This window comes from Strongylocentrotus purpuratus, unplaced genomic scaffold (assembly GCF_000002235.5).
Source record: "Strongylocentrotus purpuratus isolate Spur 01 unplaced genomic scaffold, Spur_5.0 spur5_scaffold_4, whole genome shotgun sequence".
NCBI lineage: Eukaryota > Metazoa > Echinodermata > Echinoidea > Camarodonta > Strongylocentrotidae > Strongylocentrotus > Strongylocentrotus purpuratus.
The window spans coordinates 19918775-19934637 of record NW_022145610.1 but is presented as its reverse complement, the minus strand read 5'-3'; the positions used below and the strand labels follow the sequence as shown (position 1 = coordinate 19934637).

At 39.9% G+C, this 15863-nt stretch overlaps 1 protein-coding gene and 1 long non-coding RNA gene across 2 annotated transcripts in view; both read left to right on the top strand.

The window, feature by feature from the left end:
- Positions 1-15863, top strand: part of LOC100889605 (nuclear hormone receptor FTZ-F1 beta) — a 41081-nt gene that overhangs the window by 19355 nt on the left and 5863 nt on the right. Inside the window, exons 3-4 of the mRNA XM_030997116.1 lie at positions 1556-2103; positions 13468-13723. Coding sequence (XP_030852976.1) covers positions 1556-2103; positions 13468-13723 — 804 coding nt within the window. The remainder of the gene's footprint in view (positions 1-1555; positions 2104-13467; positions 13724-15863) is intronic.
- On the top strand, positions 4739-9849 carry LOC115929040. Its single transcript, XR_004066310.1, has 2 exons — positions 4739-4898; positions 9700-9849. It is a non-coding gene; the product is annotated as an uncharacterized LOC115929040 (long non-coding RNA).

The following is a 15863-nucleotide window of genomic DNA, read 5'->3' as shown; positions in this document are numbered from 1 at the left end:
TACTTTTTTCCCATTTTCCACCTTTGTGATTTATGCCTATCCAGTGGTGGGCGCAACTTCACTGGCACCATTTAAATCCCAAATCCTGACCACGCTACGTCGCGATCGCAAGCCATATAAACAAGAATACATGTGTGTGATCAAAACAGTTTCAGCTCAAACCCACTCAACAAAAAAAAAATATTTTTATTGTAACCATATCGGACAAATTTTACAATATAAATAATGAAATGAATACATACATGTATATATTCTAGTATGGTATTTATTTATCCAGGAAAAATAGGGATTTTATATTTTTTTATTGAAAATAAAAAACTTATAAAAAAACAGTTATTGACAAGGCTGAGTCTCTGTTCAAGATGGCAGCTTTCATGACTCTAACATTAGACAAAAACCGTCTCGGAAAATCTTTAAAAAATATCATTTATCGACAAATTGAAAACATGATTTTTTTTTAAATTGAAAATAAAACACGATTCAAGACGGAATACGAATGTAAGTAGTATTTTTCTTCGCAAATAATTACGTTTAGAGCAGTTTTTAACGAAGTAGCCGGAGGCATTATGTTTTCGGGTTGTCCGTCCTTTGGTCATGTATGTATCTTGCAGGGCGATGAACTGATTAGATTTTGGGGTCACGAGGTCAAAGGTCACAGGGCTCATTATGTATGCAAAAACAGCTCGTGATCGCGTTATCTGAAGAACCTATTGATGGATTCCTGCCAAACTTTGGTCATGTATGTATCTTGCAGAGCCGATGAACTGACTAGATTTCGGGGTCACGAGGTCAAGGTCAAAGGTCATGCGGCATCATTTTCGACTGCGCGCAGTCGAAGTTCCATCTAGTATAATGTGAAATTCGTGCTAGTCGGAAGCAGTGTGTAGAAGTCCTCCGTGCTGGTCGGGCCTGGCAGGGCAGGCGGCTGCCGCGGCCGCCCAGTACCGACCGCCGTGGCTCTAATGCTGCTTGCTATTATATCACCGAACCCCGAACCGAACCAAGTTCGGGTGAAAAATCGCCGAACCGAACACGAATATAGCGTCTGACTTACAGCACTAGTCAATACATGTAGTGTCTTTATCCCAATTGTAGTCAGTGGTGTCTTTATCCAAAATGTAGTCAATAGTGTCTTTATCCCAAATGTAGTCAATAGTGTCTGTATCTCGAATGTACATGTACATGTAGTCAATAGTGTCTTTATAAATCCCCAAAGTTGTCAATAGTGTCTTTATCCCAAATGTAGTCAATAGTGTCTTTATCCCAAATGTAGTCAATAGTGTCTTTATCCCAAATGAAGTCAATAGTGTCTTTATCCCAAATGTAGTCAATAGTGTCTTTATCCCAAATGCAAATGTACTCTCTACTTCAATTTTCTCAATATTTGCAGTTTTGCACTGCTTTGGTACATTGTACATGTACATGTACATTTTTCATGTGTCTATTGAGTATGATGAAAATCTGCATAATATCATGTATCTATAATAATGACTGTGCTTTAGTTTTTATCAGTGTTTTCCAGTTCTCACTGCCTATGTCCTTTTATTCTATCTAGCTGTCAGAGGAGACAGGCAAAGGGGAGGAAGGAGTATGTACGAAGGATCCTCTGAGCAGAGAAGACGGCTGCAGCTGCAGACACAGCAGCAGCAAAACGAAGCCCTCGGACAAATCAAGAAACGTAAACCTCGTAAACGGGCCCCCAGTACAGCAACTCAACCTCCGGCGGGGGACAGAGACGATCAAAGTCTTGAAATCATGAGGATACTCCCTCAGCAAACTCTTGGACACCAGGAACGCATGCTGTCCAACCCTGTGACCTCATCTGCTTCAATACCCACAACTTCAACGGACATCTCTATTAAGCCGTCAACGTCCACTGGAAGCACAACAAGTAGTGACTCCTGTGACGAATACATTCTTTACCTCAGAAAACTGGAAAGCATTGAGGCAACGTTCTTCAATCCCTTTGGCTTGCCAAGGATCTCCATTGACCGGTGTCACAGTGAGAAGAGTCTCCTAACGGGGTCCTATTATCTTATGGATCATTTCTGCAAGAAGATGCCTTCATGGATTGAGATGCTGCCATACCTCCATGACCTAGAGGTAAGTAGCCTCCATTCCTGTAGATTCATACAAGTACATACGTATACATGTATGTATAATTTCAGGAATTTGTCTATGAACCCATTGACTGCTGAAATAGGTTAATCCCATAGCTTTAATACAGGAACTAGGGCTGTGCACAACAGTGTAATGAGGTACCGAGTACACTCCCATGCTCACAGGCGAATACTCGAATATTCAGACGCCATGTTTTTTTATAATTTTTTTGAATTTTTTTTGAATTTTTTTGAATTTTTTTGATTTTTTTTGATTTTTTTTGATTTTTTAAATTTTGTTTAATTTAATTTTTATTTTATTTTTTTATTTTTTTTTGCCACTACCATACCACTCGGCAGTTTCTCAGGTCCCTCGCTGAAAACGCATGCAACTTTACTTTGAGTTGCAGTTGAAGGCGCCGATTTAATAAGAATAATAACAGTAAACAATGCTGTTTTTAAAAACCAAAGATGGCAGAATAATCCATTTTCCTCCAAGTCCAAACAGAAATCTGGACATTTGGTCCCAGTTTCTGAAAGGTGAGTTTGACAGTGCTTGAGTTGGGAACATTTTTACCAACGGTACCATGCCAGCGGACGCCGCTCTCCCTGGCACGGGTAAGTCTGGGCCTGGACATTTAAAATTTTTTTTTTTTTTTTTTTTTTGCGGCCGAATATTCGGGTACAAGAAATCGTACCCGAGTAGTTGTCAACCGTGCGGGTACTCGAGCATTCGAATACCCGTCGCAGCCTTAACAGGAACCCCTCTGCTCTAGTAGGCAATGGGTTAAAGATAAAGTTGAGTTCTGGTCATGCGATTGCATTGTGAAAGAAAAGGTGTGGAATAGATCAGAACAAGTTGATCATCACTATGAATATGGCGGACAAAATATACAGTTCCTCAGGTAGACAAAGGAACATCCCTTCACTGTTATTATGTAAAAAGGTGAATATGCATGTGACACCTGTTCTACACATTTTTACATAATAGCAGTGACGGGATGTTCCTTTGTCTACCTGAGGAACTGTATATTTTGTCCGCTTTCTTTGTCAGTCATATTCATAGTGCATGTAGCATGTAAGTATTGGTGTGTACTGCAAAGTTCTGGAATCATCAAAATCATAATAAATTTGGCCCAGTCTTGGTAAAATAACAAACACTGTATACAGAAAGATGTATGGGACTATGTGACACGTTCGCGATATCTATCCGGTCCACATAGATATAATAATTTACCAAATATATTAATTAGTAGGCGGTTTCTCTGCAAAATTTGTATCATCACGTACTGTATTTGTATCATCACATATTTAATAGTCAAAACATATTCTTTCACATGATTGGTATTAAATAAGAGCTTCCATTTCATTTTTTTAGAGGGGGGCGTTTCCAAAACTGGTCTTTACCTTTAATACAGGAACCCCTCTGCTCTAGGAGGCAATGGGTACATGACATGTACTAGTTTGCTGACATCTCATTGAAACAGGTTGCCTGTGTATAGCCTGATGGGCAATAACTCAAACATTTACTGTACTTTAAAGTTAGCCGGTTGGCAGGTTTAGAGGGCAACAATCAATGACTTTGCGAAGCCAGTCCCATGACATTTACAATATTTTGGCGCACCTGTTTCATTAGAACGTTGGCCAACCTTTTACTTCTGATGGTTCCTTTAAGAAAAATGTGTTGTCGCTTTCCAGATTTGTTAAGAAAATGGGAAGGAAGTGCCATGTTGTTTGCTGTACATACACATGTACAGTTGTAGATGTTCCAACTCACAAAAATACTGAAAGGTGAATTTTGAAATTAATTTCCTGATAAAATTTCATGTTTCAGATGCTCAACAATTGTTTACATGTGGATTTTCAATGCCTCATTGTCTACATTTTTATGTCATCCAATACTTTTCCATCGGTGTTACAAGTATGCAATATATGATATCATGTGCTACAAAATGAAAACAAGTTGAAATTGAATTGAATTATTAACCTTTGACCTCGTGCTGCTTTTACTATGTCAATACAGTACACCCACTCTATTATTCACGGTGATACATTCATGTATTAAAAAAAGAGTGAAAAATTACAAGAGGTTTGTGCTCCATTCCAAAATAAGCGTTGCCAATTTTAGTGTCCAGATTTTTCAGAATATTCTCTCTTTTTTTGTGTCAATTCGATAGAATATCACATATTATTATCTACATATAAGGCTTCCAAGGGGTACAATAAATCAGTGTATTCAATATCTTTAGCGCAGTACCCGGATGACTGACCAATATTGTTTAAATTGTATTGCTCAGTCATCTGGGAACTTCAACAACTGTATGTATATTTACTGAGGTACACACACATACTTGTACATGTACACATGTATGTAAGTCAGACTGATATAGATAATGATATTGTATGGCTTTGTTTTCGTGTGATACAAGAACATATTGCTCTCGCTAAACTCGTCTTCGACTCGTCCAATATTGTCATACATGTGTGTACATGTAGCTCGATCAATATATTTTTGTTTTTCACTCAAAGCCATCCAATTAATTATATAAATATTACATAGGAGGTGGTAGGGGATGATAAACTAGGAAGCAGGTTTTTTTTCAAAATATAATATAACCTACAAGTACAAGTACAGTGTACATGTACACTACTGCCTAAAGGTTTTGGCAGCGGGCTGCGGGCGCGGGCAAGCTACTCGCGGGTCGCGTATTTTTTTTGAGTGTCAATTGCCAAAAATGTGAGCAAGTTCGGGCAGATTTCGGGCAGATTTCGGGCAGATTTCGGGCAGATTTCGGGCAGGTTTCGGGCAGTTGAATTGAACGCACGCGCGGAATTTGGGGGATCGCCCGAACTTCGAGCTGCTTTGTTTACTTTGTTGCTATGCGCCGTTGCTTTGCGCGCAATGTCTGTGAAAAAATGCGCATCTGCGTGGAATGCTAGTGCTACGCGGCTTTGTGATGTCATAATGGTTATCTCCAAACGTCACAATAGTCACTCTAACTCGATGTTTTTGTCAAGAAAACAACCATTAAACAGATTTAATTAACATGCGGTGAAAGTCTGCCGAGTCGGCGTTCTCGAACTCATGTCATTTTGTCAAAGTTAAAATAAACACGATGGAAGGACATAGCTAAAAATTAAATCAATTTACAATTTAAGTATTTAGTGTTGAAGTATTATCACTTATTTTGGTACAGTTGTCGCCTAACTTTTTTGTCAACTGCGGACTACCGCAGATTTTTTTCTTCTCCAGGCGGCTAATTACAAAATAGACGAAATTAACCGTCTGGTACGAGGATAAATGCTTTGATAAAACCAGGTAGGTGACCCACACGCATCCGGTAACCCTTGCTTCACACTCAAAGAGGGATTGACTGGCGATTTTTACCAGAATCTGGCGAACAGTTTACCTTTGCTTTTGTTCATCTGGAATCAACCGAAAATATCAAAACATCCAAATAATTATAAAGACTTACTTCAGAGTTCGTACACTTACACATTTTAAAAATTCCATGACTTTTCATGACTTTCCAGAGCAGGATAATGTAAATTTCCATGACCATTTTCAATGATGAACATGTCTTAATTTAAAGCGTACAACTATACATCATCGCAATACTAGAAAGCAAATCACAAAACTATAAGGCGCACCCCTATTTCGAAGATCCCCCCCCCCCAAAAAAAAAAAAAATCTGGAAAAAAAAAATCTGTTATCTTTAGTTGAAAAAAAAAACATTGTTAGTTGTTACTAGACCTAGGTCTAACTTAGTTCACAAGCACTTCAACTGTGCCTCGTATAATGAAAAGTGAAAGTATTTTTCGAACACTGAAATAAGACGCGATCTGATCTGGTTAACAAAAAGCCACCAAAAAAAAGCCAACATTGGTCTTTTTGTTAACATCAGATCGGCTCTTATTTCAGTGACAGTGTTAAAAAATACTTTCATTTTATTACGAGGCACGGTTGAAGTGCTTGTGAACTGAGTTAGACCCAGTAACAATGTTGTTTTTAAAACTAAAGATGACAGAATTTTCCTCCGAGTCCAAACAGAAATGTGGACAGGCTAGTTTTCGTGTGGTGATTCGTTATCCCTTGTGTGAGCTGCATCATACAGGTGAGTGAGCTGAAGACAAGGTAGAGCTTCGGCCGGCAAAGTGCCTTGTGACAGGGCATAATTTATCGAGACTGAAAATAAAAACTGAAAAAACCCTCTCTTCCTTTCAAATTAGGAACGTAGTTTAACTTCAAATAGTAGATCCTATTCTTAATTTGCATTATGTAATTCATGTTGAGACACAGAGATTTTTTGAAAACCACTAAAAAGTAGCATTTGAGGACTCAAATATCCTGTTCCTGACTATTTAAGGCGCACTCCCGACTTTCGATATTTTGCTGACGGAAAAAAGGTGTGCCTTAATTGCGGACGTTAGGGAAAGCAGCAACCACGAGGCTAAGCTAGTTAACTACTGGCTGTATTGCTCGTGCTCGCATAATGGACGCCAAATGTGGAATCAAATGCGATTCAGGGTTGCGATATTCGAGTAAAGAGCAACACAATATTTAAAGGGGTTCTTAAGAAAACACGAGTGGCTCATGATGCATAGTTATTTACATTTAAATTATTGTTTTATGAATATTCTGTGGCCGCTCGCGTGGCCCCTGTCAAATTCCACCAGCCTTCAGCATGGACCTACTACGAACCATCATGATGACAGAGAAAGTGCATGTTACGCAATGTTTACGCCTTTTCTGTTCTTTCTACAAACCGCAGCGGCATGCATGTCTGAAGTGAGAGGGCAACTTCACGAAACAAGGCTTTAGTAAACAAATCAAATTTCTAAAGGGAACCGCTTTGTGTGGAAAAGGAAAGTTATTGCCCAGTCACTGAAGAGATGTTGAGTTGTTCTGATGATACCGATTTATCGATGGTGACCGTAGTGATGATGATGGTGATGATATTGATGGACGATGATGAAAATGCTGGCTGTATGTATTGATGGCGATTAGTAAAATGATGATGTAGAGAGACTCCAGCCCCCCCCCCCCCCCCCCACTTCACAAAAATACACACACAAGATAGCATGGCGATAAACAATGAAAATACGTAATACGAGTAATACATAAGGAAATAACAAAGAAATACTTGAGGATTGAGGAAAAAATAGAAAATGATTGAAAAAATCTAAGAAATACATAAAGTGAACACATTTACGAAGGAAACCAGAAGAATGATTAATAATTGCTTCATAAAGCTCTACATACGTATGGAAAGAAAAAATGATAATCGAAAATACATGATTGATAGAAAGAAAAACATGGAATTAAACAAGGGGGTGATTGTGGAATGGGGTAATTTCCAGGGAAATGTAAATGTCCACGGGGGGGGGGGGGGGGGGGGGAGTAATTGGGGGGGTGATTGCCCAAGGGTAATTCTCCTAGAACTAGAACCGTAATGAACAAGAGAAGGGAATATACAAGCATAGAGAGAGAGAGGGAGAGAGGATGGAACAAAGAATTGCAAAAACAGAAAAGATGAGAAAGATTCGAACAAATGCATACGCTTAGTTTTCAGGGCAGAACTGCTCTCTCTCTCTCTCTCTCTCTCTCTCGAAGGTTCAATCATCACTACTAAGATCACGTGATCTTACCGCGCAAACATGATCTGTTTATAAATAACTTCTGAGATAAACGCATGTTGCCAGACACCTTGTCTCCAAAGTACCCTTTGTTTAGAAACACTTTTAACATAATACGAAATATACGCTACGCTAGCTCTCCTCATTCAAACATTCAATTCATTGGTGAACAAATTAAATTTGGAATTGATTAATAAGTTCTCTGCTTGTTTCGTGTGTCTATGTTTGTTCTTATTTTTAGTTAGATTGTCTTCTTCTTTTTCTTCTCCTTTCTTTTCTTCTCCCCCTTCTTCTTATTCCTCTCCCCTTCTTCTTATTCCTCTCCTTCCTTTTTTTCTTCCCCCACCCCTCTGCTTCTTCATATCCACTTCTTCTTTTTCTTCCACCCCCGGTCCCGCCCCTCTGCTTCTTCACCTACTCTTCCCCCCCCCCCCCTCTGCTTGTTTATCTCCCCTTCTTCTTTTTCCTCTCCTTCCTTTGTTTTCTTCCCCAATCCCCTCTGCTTCTTCATCTACTCTTCTTCTTTTTCTTTACCCTCACCCCTTTGCTTCTTCATCTATTCTTCTCCCCCCCCCCCCCTCTGCTTCTTTATATCCCCTTCCTTTTTTTCTTCCCCAATCCCCTCTGCTTCTTCATTTTCTTCTCCCCGCCCCCTCTGCTTTTCATCTACTCTTCATCTTTTTCTTCTCCTTCGTTTTCTCCCCCTGCTTCTTCATCTCCCCTTCTTCTTTTTCTTCTCCTTCCTTTTCTTCTCCCCCTTTTTCTTTTTCTTCTCCTTCCTTTTCTTCTCCCCCTTCTTCTTTTTCCTCTCCTTCCTTTGTTTTCTTCCCCAATCCCCTCTGCTTCTTCATCTACAGGTGTACTCTTCCATCTTTTTCTTCACCCCCACCCATTTGCTTCTTTATCAACTTCTCCCCCCCCCCCCTCTGCTTCTTTATATCCCCTGTTTTTTCCTCTCCTTGGGCCTTTTTTCCTTCCCCAATCCCCTCTGCTTCTTCATCTACTCTTCTTCATTTTCTTCTCCCCCGCCCCCTCTGCTTTTTATCTACTCTTCTTCTTTTCTTCTCCTTCCTTTTCTTCCCCCTCCCTCCTTCTACATATTTCCTTTCTTCTTTTTCCTCGCCTTCCTTTTTTTTTTTAAGGTCACGAACGTGATGCAAGTAGCGCGAGCATAGGTCCTAAGTTGACCTAGATATCTACGTAAGCTTCGCGTACCACGTGCGTCCAAAATCTAGATCCAGCATGCATAGTGTTATTAGCATAGGCTATGCCTACAGGCTACACAATGTAGCACTATTAGTATTAATTATGACTTAGCTGTTGCAAAGAAAGTATCTCTTAATCCTTGGAATTAAAATATGGAAACAGGGACTGATGTGTCATTGGCATAATGTAAGGTGAGACCAAATTGTTCATATCATTAGTCTGATGAATGCTCAATTGAACCATTTTATTAAGTTTAGGCTAGAGCCTAGGCTAGGCATGACGATGTGGTACGGTAGATCTATGCTAGCGTTTGCCGTCCCCGTTGCCGTCCGGCTAGCGACTGCTAACTTCATGGACCCTGGGCCTAGCTCCTCGAAGATGTTTGGCAGAAAAATATCTAAAGCCTACGGTGGTCATCCACTCTTAGATCTAAATCAGGGGGTCTAGACTAGACTTTAGGCTGCCTTACTCATATTGCTGTGAGAGTTGGTGAACACCAAAACAAATTAGTGAGCGTCTTTCCTAACAAACACTCGACTCTCCCATACACTCTACGTGTATTTGTGTATAATTTTCGTGCGGTGCGATTCATATTTTAACACGCAAATTGTATAGGCAAATTGATCTGCAGTTGAATCGCTCTTCTCGACCAGTTTTGACTTTTCAACGTGACGTCATCGGGTCTTGTCGCGTGCGAGTCTTAAAAACGCACGACTTCAGCACGCGCATCATTTCAAGGCGAATATAGTACGGGCAGATTTCGGGCAGATTTCGGGCAGATTTCGGGCTGATTTCGGGCAGATTTCGGGCGCGACTCGAACATCGGGCGCGACCCGAACATCGTTTCTTCAGCTACGCGCTTCGGGCATCGGGTCAGCCCGCTGCCAAAACCTTTAGGCAGTAGTGTACAATGTACATGTACAAGATATTTATGCTTAAAGGTTGTATTTAAGCCATTGTTATGATTTGACTGTGGATGATTGGATGATTGATGTCCCAAGTGTACAGTAAACAAACTCTTTGATGGCAGTGACTTACATGTATTAACTAAAATGATGTTTAAATAGAAAGTAATCTCCACAATAGTTCAACAGTAGTTCATGATACATGGCGGCTATTTTGAGCAGCCATTTTTTTTAGCAGCGTATTGTCAATGTCAAGGTACTGAAGGTAGTCCACCTAGAAATTGTGCAGCGAGGTCCTGTTAACACATTGATACCAAAGTTCATACAACCTTTAACATTTCATGTCTCGAGATCCAGCTGCTGTGCCCCCTGGGTATAGATCTACAACAGTAACAACACCCTATACAGAACATAAACATGTACAGTATGTACATGTATGCATGTTTAGCCAAATGACCAGCAAGTACATGCATGTACATGTGTATTGGGCTTGGTATGGGGTAATGAATTTGGTTCAAATGGAAAAATTGGGAAGCATGCGATTTTAAAATATTTAATGATCATTGTCGCTGTTCAAATTGAGTCTAAAGTGATGAAATTGTAAATAATACACTCTTTATGTTGTATAGCTCCCACTCAAGACTGATTACTTTAGCTTTAAAACAATGTTTTAAAACAATGTTACCGGACTATAACCAACCAATTTTTTCTATTCCCATTTGGAAATTATATATGAACTGCATATTCTGAGATTTTCATGGTCCCAGCTACCATGGAATGGCCTTAGCGTACAAGCCGTGCATGTATATATTTGAAATATTTGAAATTTACCCGGAGCACCAGTAAAATTGTGATTATTCAATTTCTCGAAAGCAAAAGGGTTTTAAGAGCTAAATTTTCTAGTGCTCATAATACATCCAAAGGGGCATCCGAATACTGGTATATCAACATTTAAAGAATTACTATCCATCCAATTTACAGAATTTCTCAAAACTTTGCATTACCTTTAAAGGCATCGTTTAATAATGTAAATCTGAGATGCATGGCCCTACATGTCTACAGTGACTGTGATATAGCATTGAAGCCCTAAAAGAACTGTGCTTCAAAGTGATCATGTATCGCCTCAAAAAAGTAAAAATCTTTGAGTGACTGGTTTTACTACTCATTTCCCCCAATAAGCCTTTAGTGTTATAAAAACCTTTGGAAACATTTCAATTTTTAATTATAAATATCTTGACAAACACGACAGGTGATCGGCCTAGTGATGGGATTCCGGGCTTAATATTATACTGTACTTACAGTATATATAGCTCATATCACAATACGTCTCTATGTGCTGTGATTATGATTGCAGCATGAGCTACATGTAAATCAAGGATTTTGTTTAGAATCTGAGGCCTAGATACTCAATCCCTTTAATACAATTTAAGTCTCCACTCTCCCCCAGCCCTCTATTCTATCTCTGTATTCAAAATGTATACCGGTACAATGTACATCTCTTTCATTTAGTTTTTTCCTAAACCTAAACTTATTATTACTGTTAGTTTGTTGTTGCTCTTTCTTTCTCCTACTTTTCCCCATTTCTTGCTGCCCCCCCCCCCCCCCCCCCCATTGAGGCAGGGGGTCGGGGGGGGGGGAGTATTGGTTGACTGCCCCCATCTCCCCAAATAATCTTCTGGTTGTCCTTCTGAATGTTCTCTAGGCCTGGATGCCACATTGACTTCCCAAGGTCATGTCTACCGGTAGTGCATGTAAAGGAGGCTGGGGGGGGGGGGGGGGGGGGGGGGGGGGTAATTGCTGGTCTTCTGGTTGTCCTTCTGAATGTTCTCTATGCCTATACAAGCCTGGAAGCCTCATTTTAACCTCCCAAGGTCATGTCTAGTGCATGTGAAGGAGGCTAAGGGGGGGGGGGGGGGGGGGGGGTGGGGGGGGGGGGGGGGGTAATTGCTGGTTTTGGTTGTCCTTCTGAATGTTCTCTATGTCTGTAGAGACCTAACCATGTCTGTAGAGACCTAACCAGAGTACCGTAATTAACAGTGTATTAACCGCACCTTTTTGCCGCCGAAAAAAAATTCAAAGTCGGGGGTGAGACTTATACACGGTACACCAAAATTATTATTATTTTTTTTTAAAGTTTCGATTTATGCTCCTCCACCTGGCGCTATGCCTGGAAATGTCTCCCAGCTCCGTAATCGGTGTGTTGACTTACCACTCTGAAACTAGAACAACATTCAAATTTGTCTGTCATCTTGGTTTGAAAGTAATCTTTCTGATAGATCTCAATATGTAGTTTATAATAATAATTCCTCCAATTTTTCTTCTATTACATGGTGTACCACAAGGTTCTATCCTAGGTCCCCTACTGTTTTTAATTTACATCAATGATCTTACACACACAAAAAAAAAATCTCGGCACAAAAAAAAAAATTAAAAAAATTAAAGGGTGAAAAAGAGGGGTGCGGTTATTACACGAGGGCGGTTTATACAACGTTAATTACAGTAATGTCTAGTGCATGAGAGGGAGGATTGAGGGGGGGGGGGGAATTGCTTCTCTTTACTTCAAACTTATACATGCATACATGATGGTATTGTGTCACACACACAGTATATTGTAGGGTTTCAATTATCTGGACTGTAGTAGGGTACGGTAATAGTGTACAATGTACAGGCGCCATGAGCATCGCCAGGTGATGTATTGTACACAACTATCAAGGATGTTTTAAAACGTGTTGGAAAAGGAGAGAGAGAGAATGAAAGAGAGAGGAAGAGAGACAAAGAGAGATGCTTGAGCATCACAGAGTGACGTACATGTACATAAGCGTCCATTATACTGTAGTGTAGATTTCTAAAGGCCTAGAATAGATCTGTTAGAGTGGGGGTGAGGGGAGGGGAAAAATATATTTTACATGATTTTTGATACAATGTAATTATTTGCTAATTGTGAGTCCCTTTCATGATTTATCATTGAAACATTTAATATTTTCACTGCTATCTTGTATCATTCAGATCGACTTGTATTGCATATAGTATACTGGACAAATCCCATTGTTTGCAGGCACAAACCCAAGGATGTCAGTTCTAATCCACACAGGGTTTGAAAATGTTAAAGGAGACACCAGTCCAATTACATGTACCTTGAACTTTAGCTCTAACTATACAATCAGACATCTTCATGTAGGAATACTTTAACCCTTACTGTACCGGGCTATTTTAAGCATCTCCATTACTACAGTGTAAGGGGGCGGGTGCCTCCAGTGTAGGGAGGCCCTATGACTTCGGCCTTGAATGTCAGATGAACACAAAAATGTGCATGTTTGTAGATATTCACGTACACTGTAAGAAACAAGATGCCCCCCCCCCCCCACCCCTCAGTACAGTAAGAGTTAGAATGTACCAAATTCTCGTATATATTTTGTGTACAGCTAGAATAAAATCTACCTAAAAAACTTAACCTGGCGTAGTGGCATTCTATGATTTTTAATGGATAAGAACTATGAATAAGATCAAGAATAACATGATGTACAAAATAAACCCAAGTTGGAATTGGGTTCCTTGCGGGCCCTATTCTACCGCAAACACATACAGTGACTCGTTTCATTTTTACCCCCTCTATGTTCTAGGTTGGTGATCGCTCAGTCTTGCTGAAAGCAAACTGGCTCCAAGTTCTCGTCTTGACCGTTTGCTTCCGTTGCCATGACAATGAAGGTCATCTCATCCTGCCGGACCGGTCACACTGTGACATGATGGCGGTGGTCAATTCTGTTGCCATTTTGGACATTGTGAGGAGGATGAAGCAGCTGGCCCAGAAGCTCCAAGCCTTGAAGACAACGCAAGATGAATATTTCTACCTCAAACTTCTCATTCTGCTGAACTCAGGTCAGTGCTTTTAAAAGCCTGTTTGTACTAGTTGGGCCAGGGGGGATTAGACTTCCCTGCAAGATCACTGCACTATGAACATGACAGACAAAGAAAGAGGACAAAATTCACTATGAACATGACTGACAAAGAAAGCAGACAAAATATACAGTTCCTCAGGTAGACAAAGGAACACCCCTTCACTGCTAGTATGTAAAAATGTGTAGAACAGGTGTCACATGCACATTCACCATTTTACATAATAGCAGTGAAGGGATGTTCCTTTGTCTACCTGAGGAACTGTATATTTTGTCTGCTTTCTTTGTCTGTCATATTCATAGTGTATACAGTTCCTCAGGTAGACAAAGGAACATCCCTTCACTGCTATTATGTAAAAATGTGTAGAACAGGTGAATATGCATGTGACACCTGTTCTACACATTTGTAGATAATAGCAGTGAAGGGATGTTTCTTTGTCTACCTGAGGAACTGTATATTTTGTCCTCTCTCTTTGTCCGCCATGTTCATAGTGCTGACAGGTGGTTATCTCATCAACTCAGCTCTCAATTAACATAAGAAAAAGAGGATCATTGGGGACCAACAGGCACCGATTAGGCATTGTTTGCTATATGGGCGCAAGTAACTATACATTGTAAGTTGTGCAGTGGGGCTTTTACACTGATTTTTAAGCCCAGTGAAGTTGTTCTCAATTGACATTAAAGGGCAATGCCAATCCTGCCCTTGTAATAACTTCATTGGTATGGTATGTGATATGTGGGAAATCAGAATAGCGAAAGTTTGCAATAAATCAGACAAATAATTCAGAGGGGTAACATGTAGGAGGAATCTTTAAAAAGTATTAAAAGCGGTCCAGATTTTGTAAGTTTTCGTGTACACATACGATCAATATAGCATAGCGTAGGTAGAGTCATGACGATGCATAGTATGCTAAAATGTGTGTATAGAGGTCACTTCGATCATTTAACAAAGGGGCTGGAGAAACGAATTGGGTAATGTATTGTAAGAAACCAAATTATAAACTCAAATTTTACAGACTGCCCAATAGAATTTTTTGAAAATTCAAAAAGCATATTGATATTTAATAAGAAAATACATTTCAAGATTATAGAACGAAAACCTTAATTTTTTTTATCACTCAGCTCTATAAAGAGGGAGAGAAGGGAGAGAGAGAGAGAGAGAGAGAGAGATGGGACTAGTGCTGTAAGTCAGACGCTATGTTCGTGTTCGGTTCGGTTCGGCAGAGTTCGGCAATATTTCACCCGAACTTGGTTCGGTTCGGGGTTCGGTAATATTATGGCAAGCAGCGTTATAGCCACGGCGGTCGCCACTGGGCGGGCCGCCCGGCCTGCCGGGCCCGACCAGCACGGAGGACTTCTGCACACTGCCACCGACCAGCACGAATTTCACATTAAATAACTGCTCTAAACGTAATTATTTGTGAAGAAAAATGCTACTTACATTTGTATTTCCGTCTTGAATCGTGTTTTATTTTCAATTTTAAAAGAATCATGGTTTCAATTTGTCAATAAATGATATTTTTTCAAGATTTTCCGAGACGGTTGTTGTCTAATGTTAGAGTCATGAAAGCTGCCATCTTGAATAGAGAATTCAGGCTCGTCAATAACTGTTTTTTATAAGATTTTATTTTCAATAGGAAAAATATAAAATCCCTATTTTTCCTGAATAAATAAATACCATACTGAATTGAATATTTATTTCAATATTTATATTGTAAAATTTGTCCGATATTGTTACAATTAAAATATTAATTTGAATGGGTTTGAGCTGAACTTGTTTTGATCACGCAAATGCCACATGTATTCTTGTTTATGGCTTGCGATCGCGACGTAGCGTGGTCAGGATTTGGGATTTAAATGGCGCCAGTGAAGTCGTGCCCACCACTGGATAGGCATAAATCTCAAAGGCAGAAAATGGGGAAAAAGTAAATATAAAATGAGCAATCATGACATGAAAATTAGGTACAAAATTGACAAGTTTATTAGCTTGCAAAAACGTTAACATTTTTCTGCCGAACATCCGAACCAGGCCTTTGTGTTCGGTTCGGTTCGGTTCGGTTCGGAAGTGCCATGTTCGGCGAACTTCCGTTCGGTTCGGCGGTTCGGCTACAGCACTAGATGGG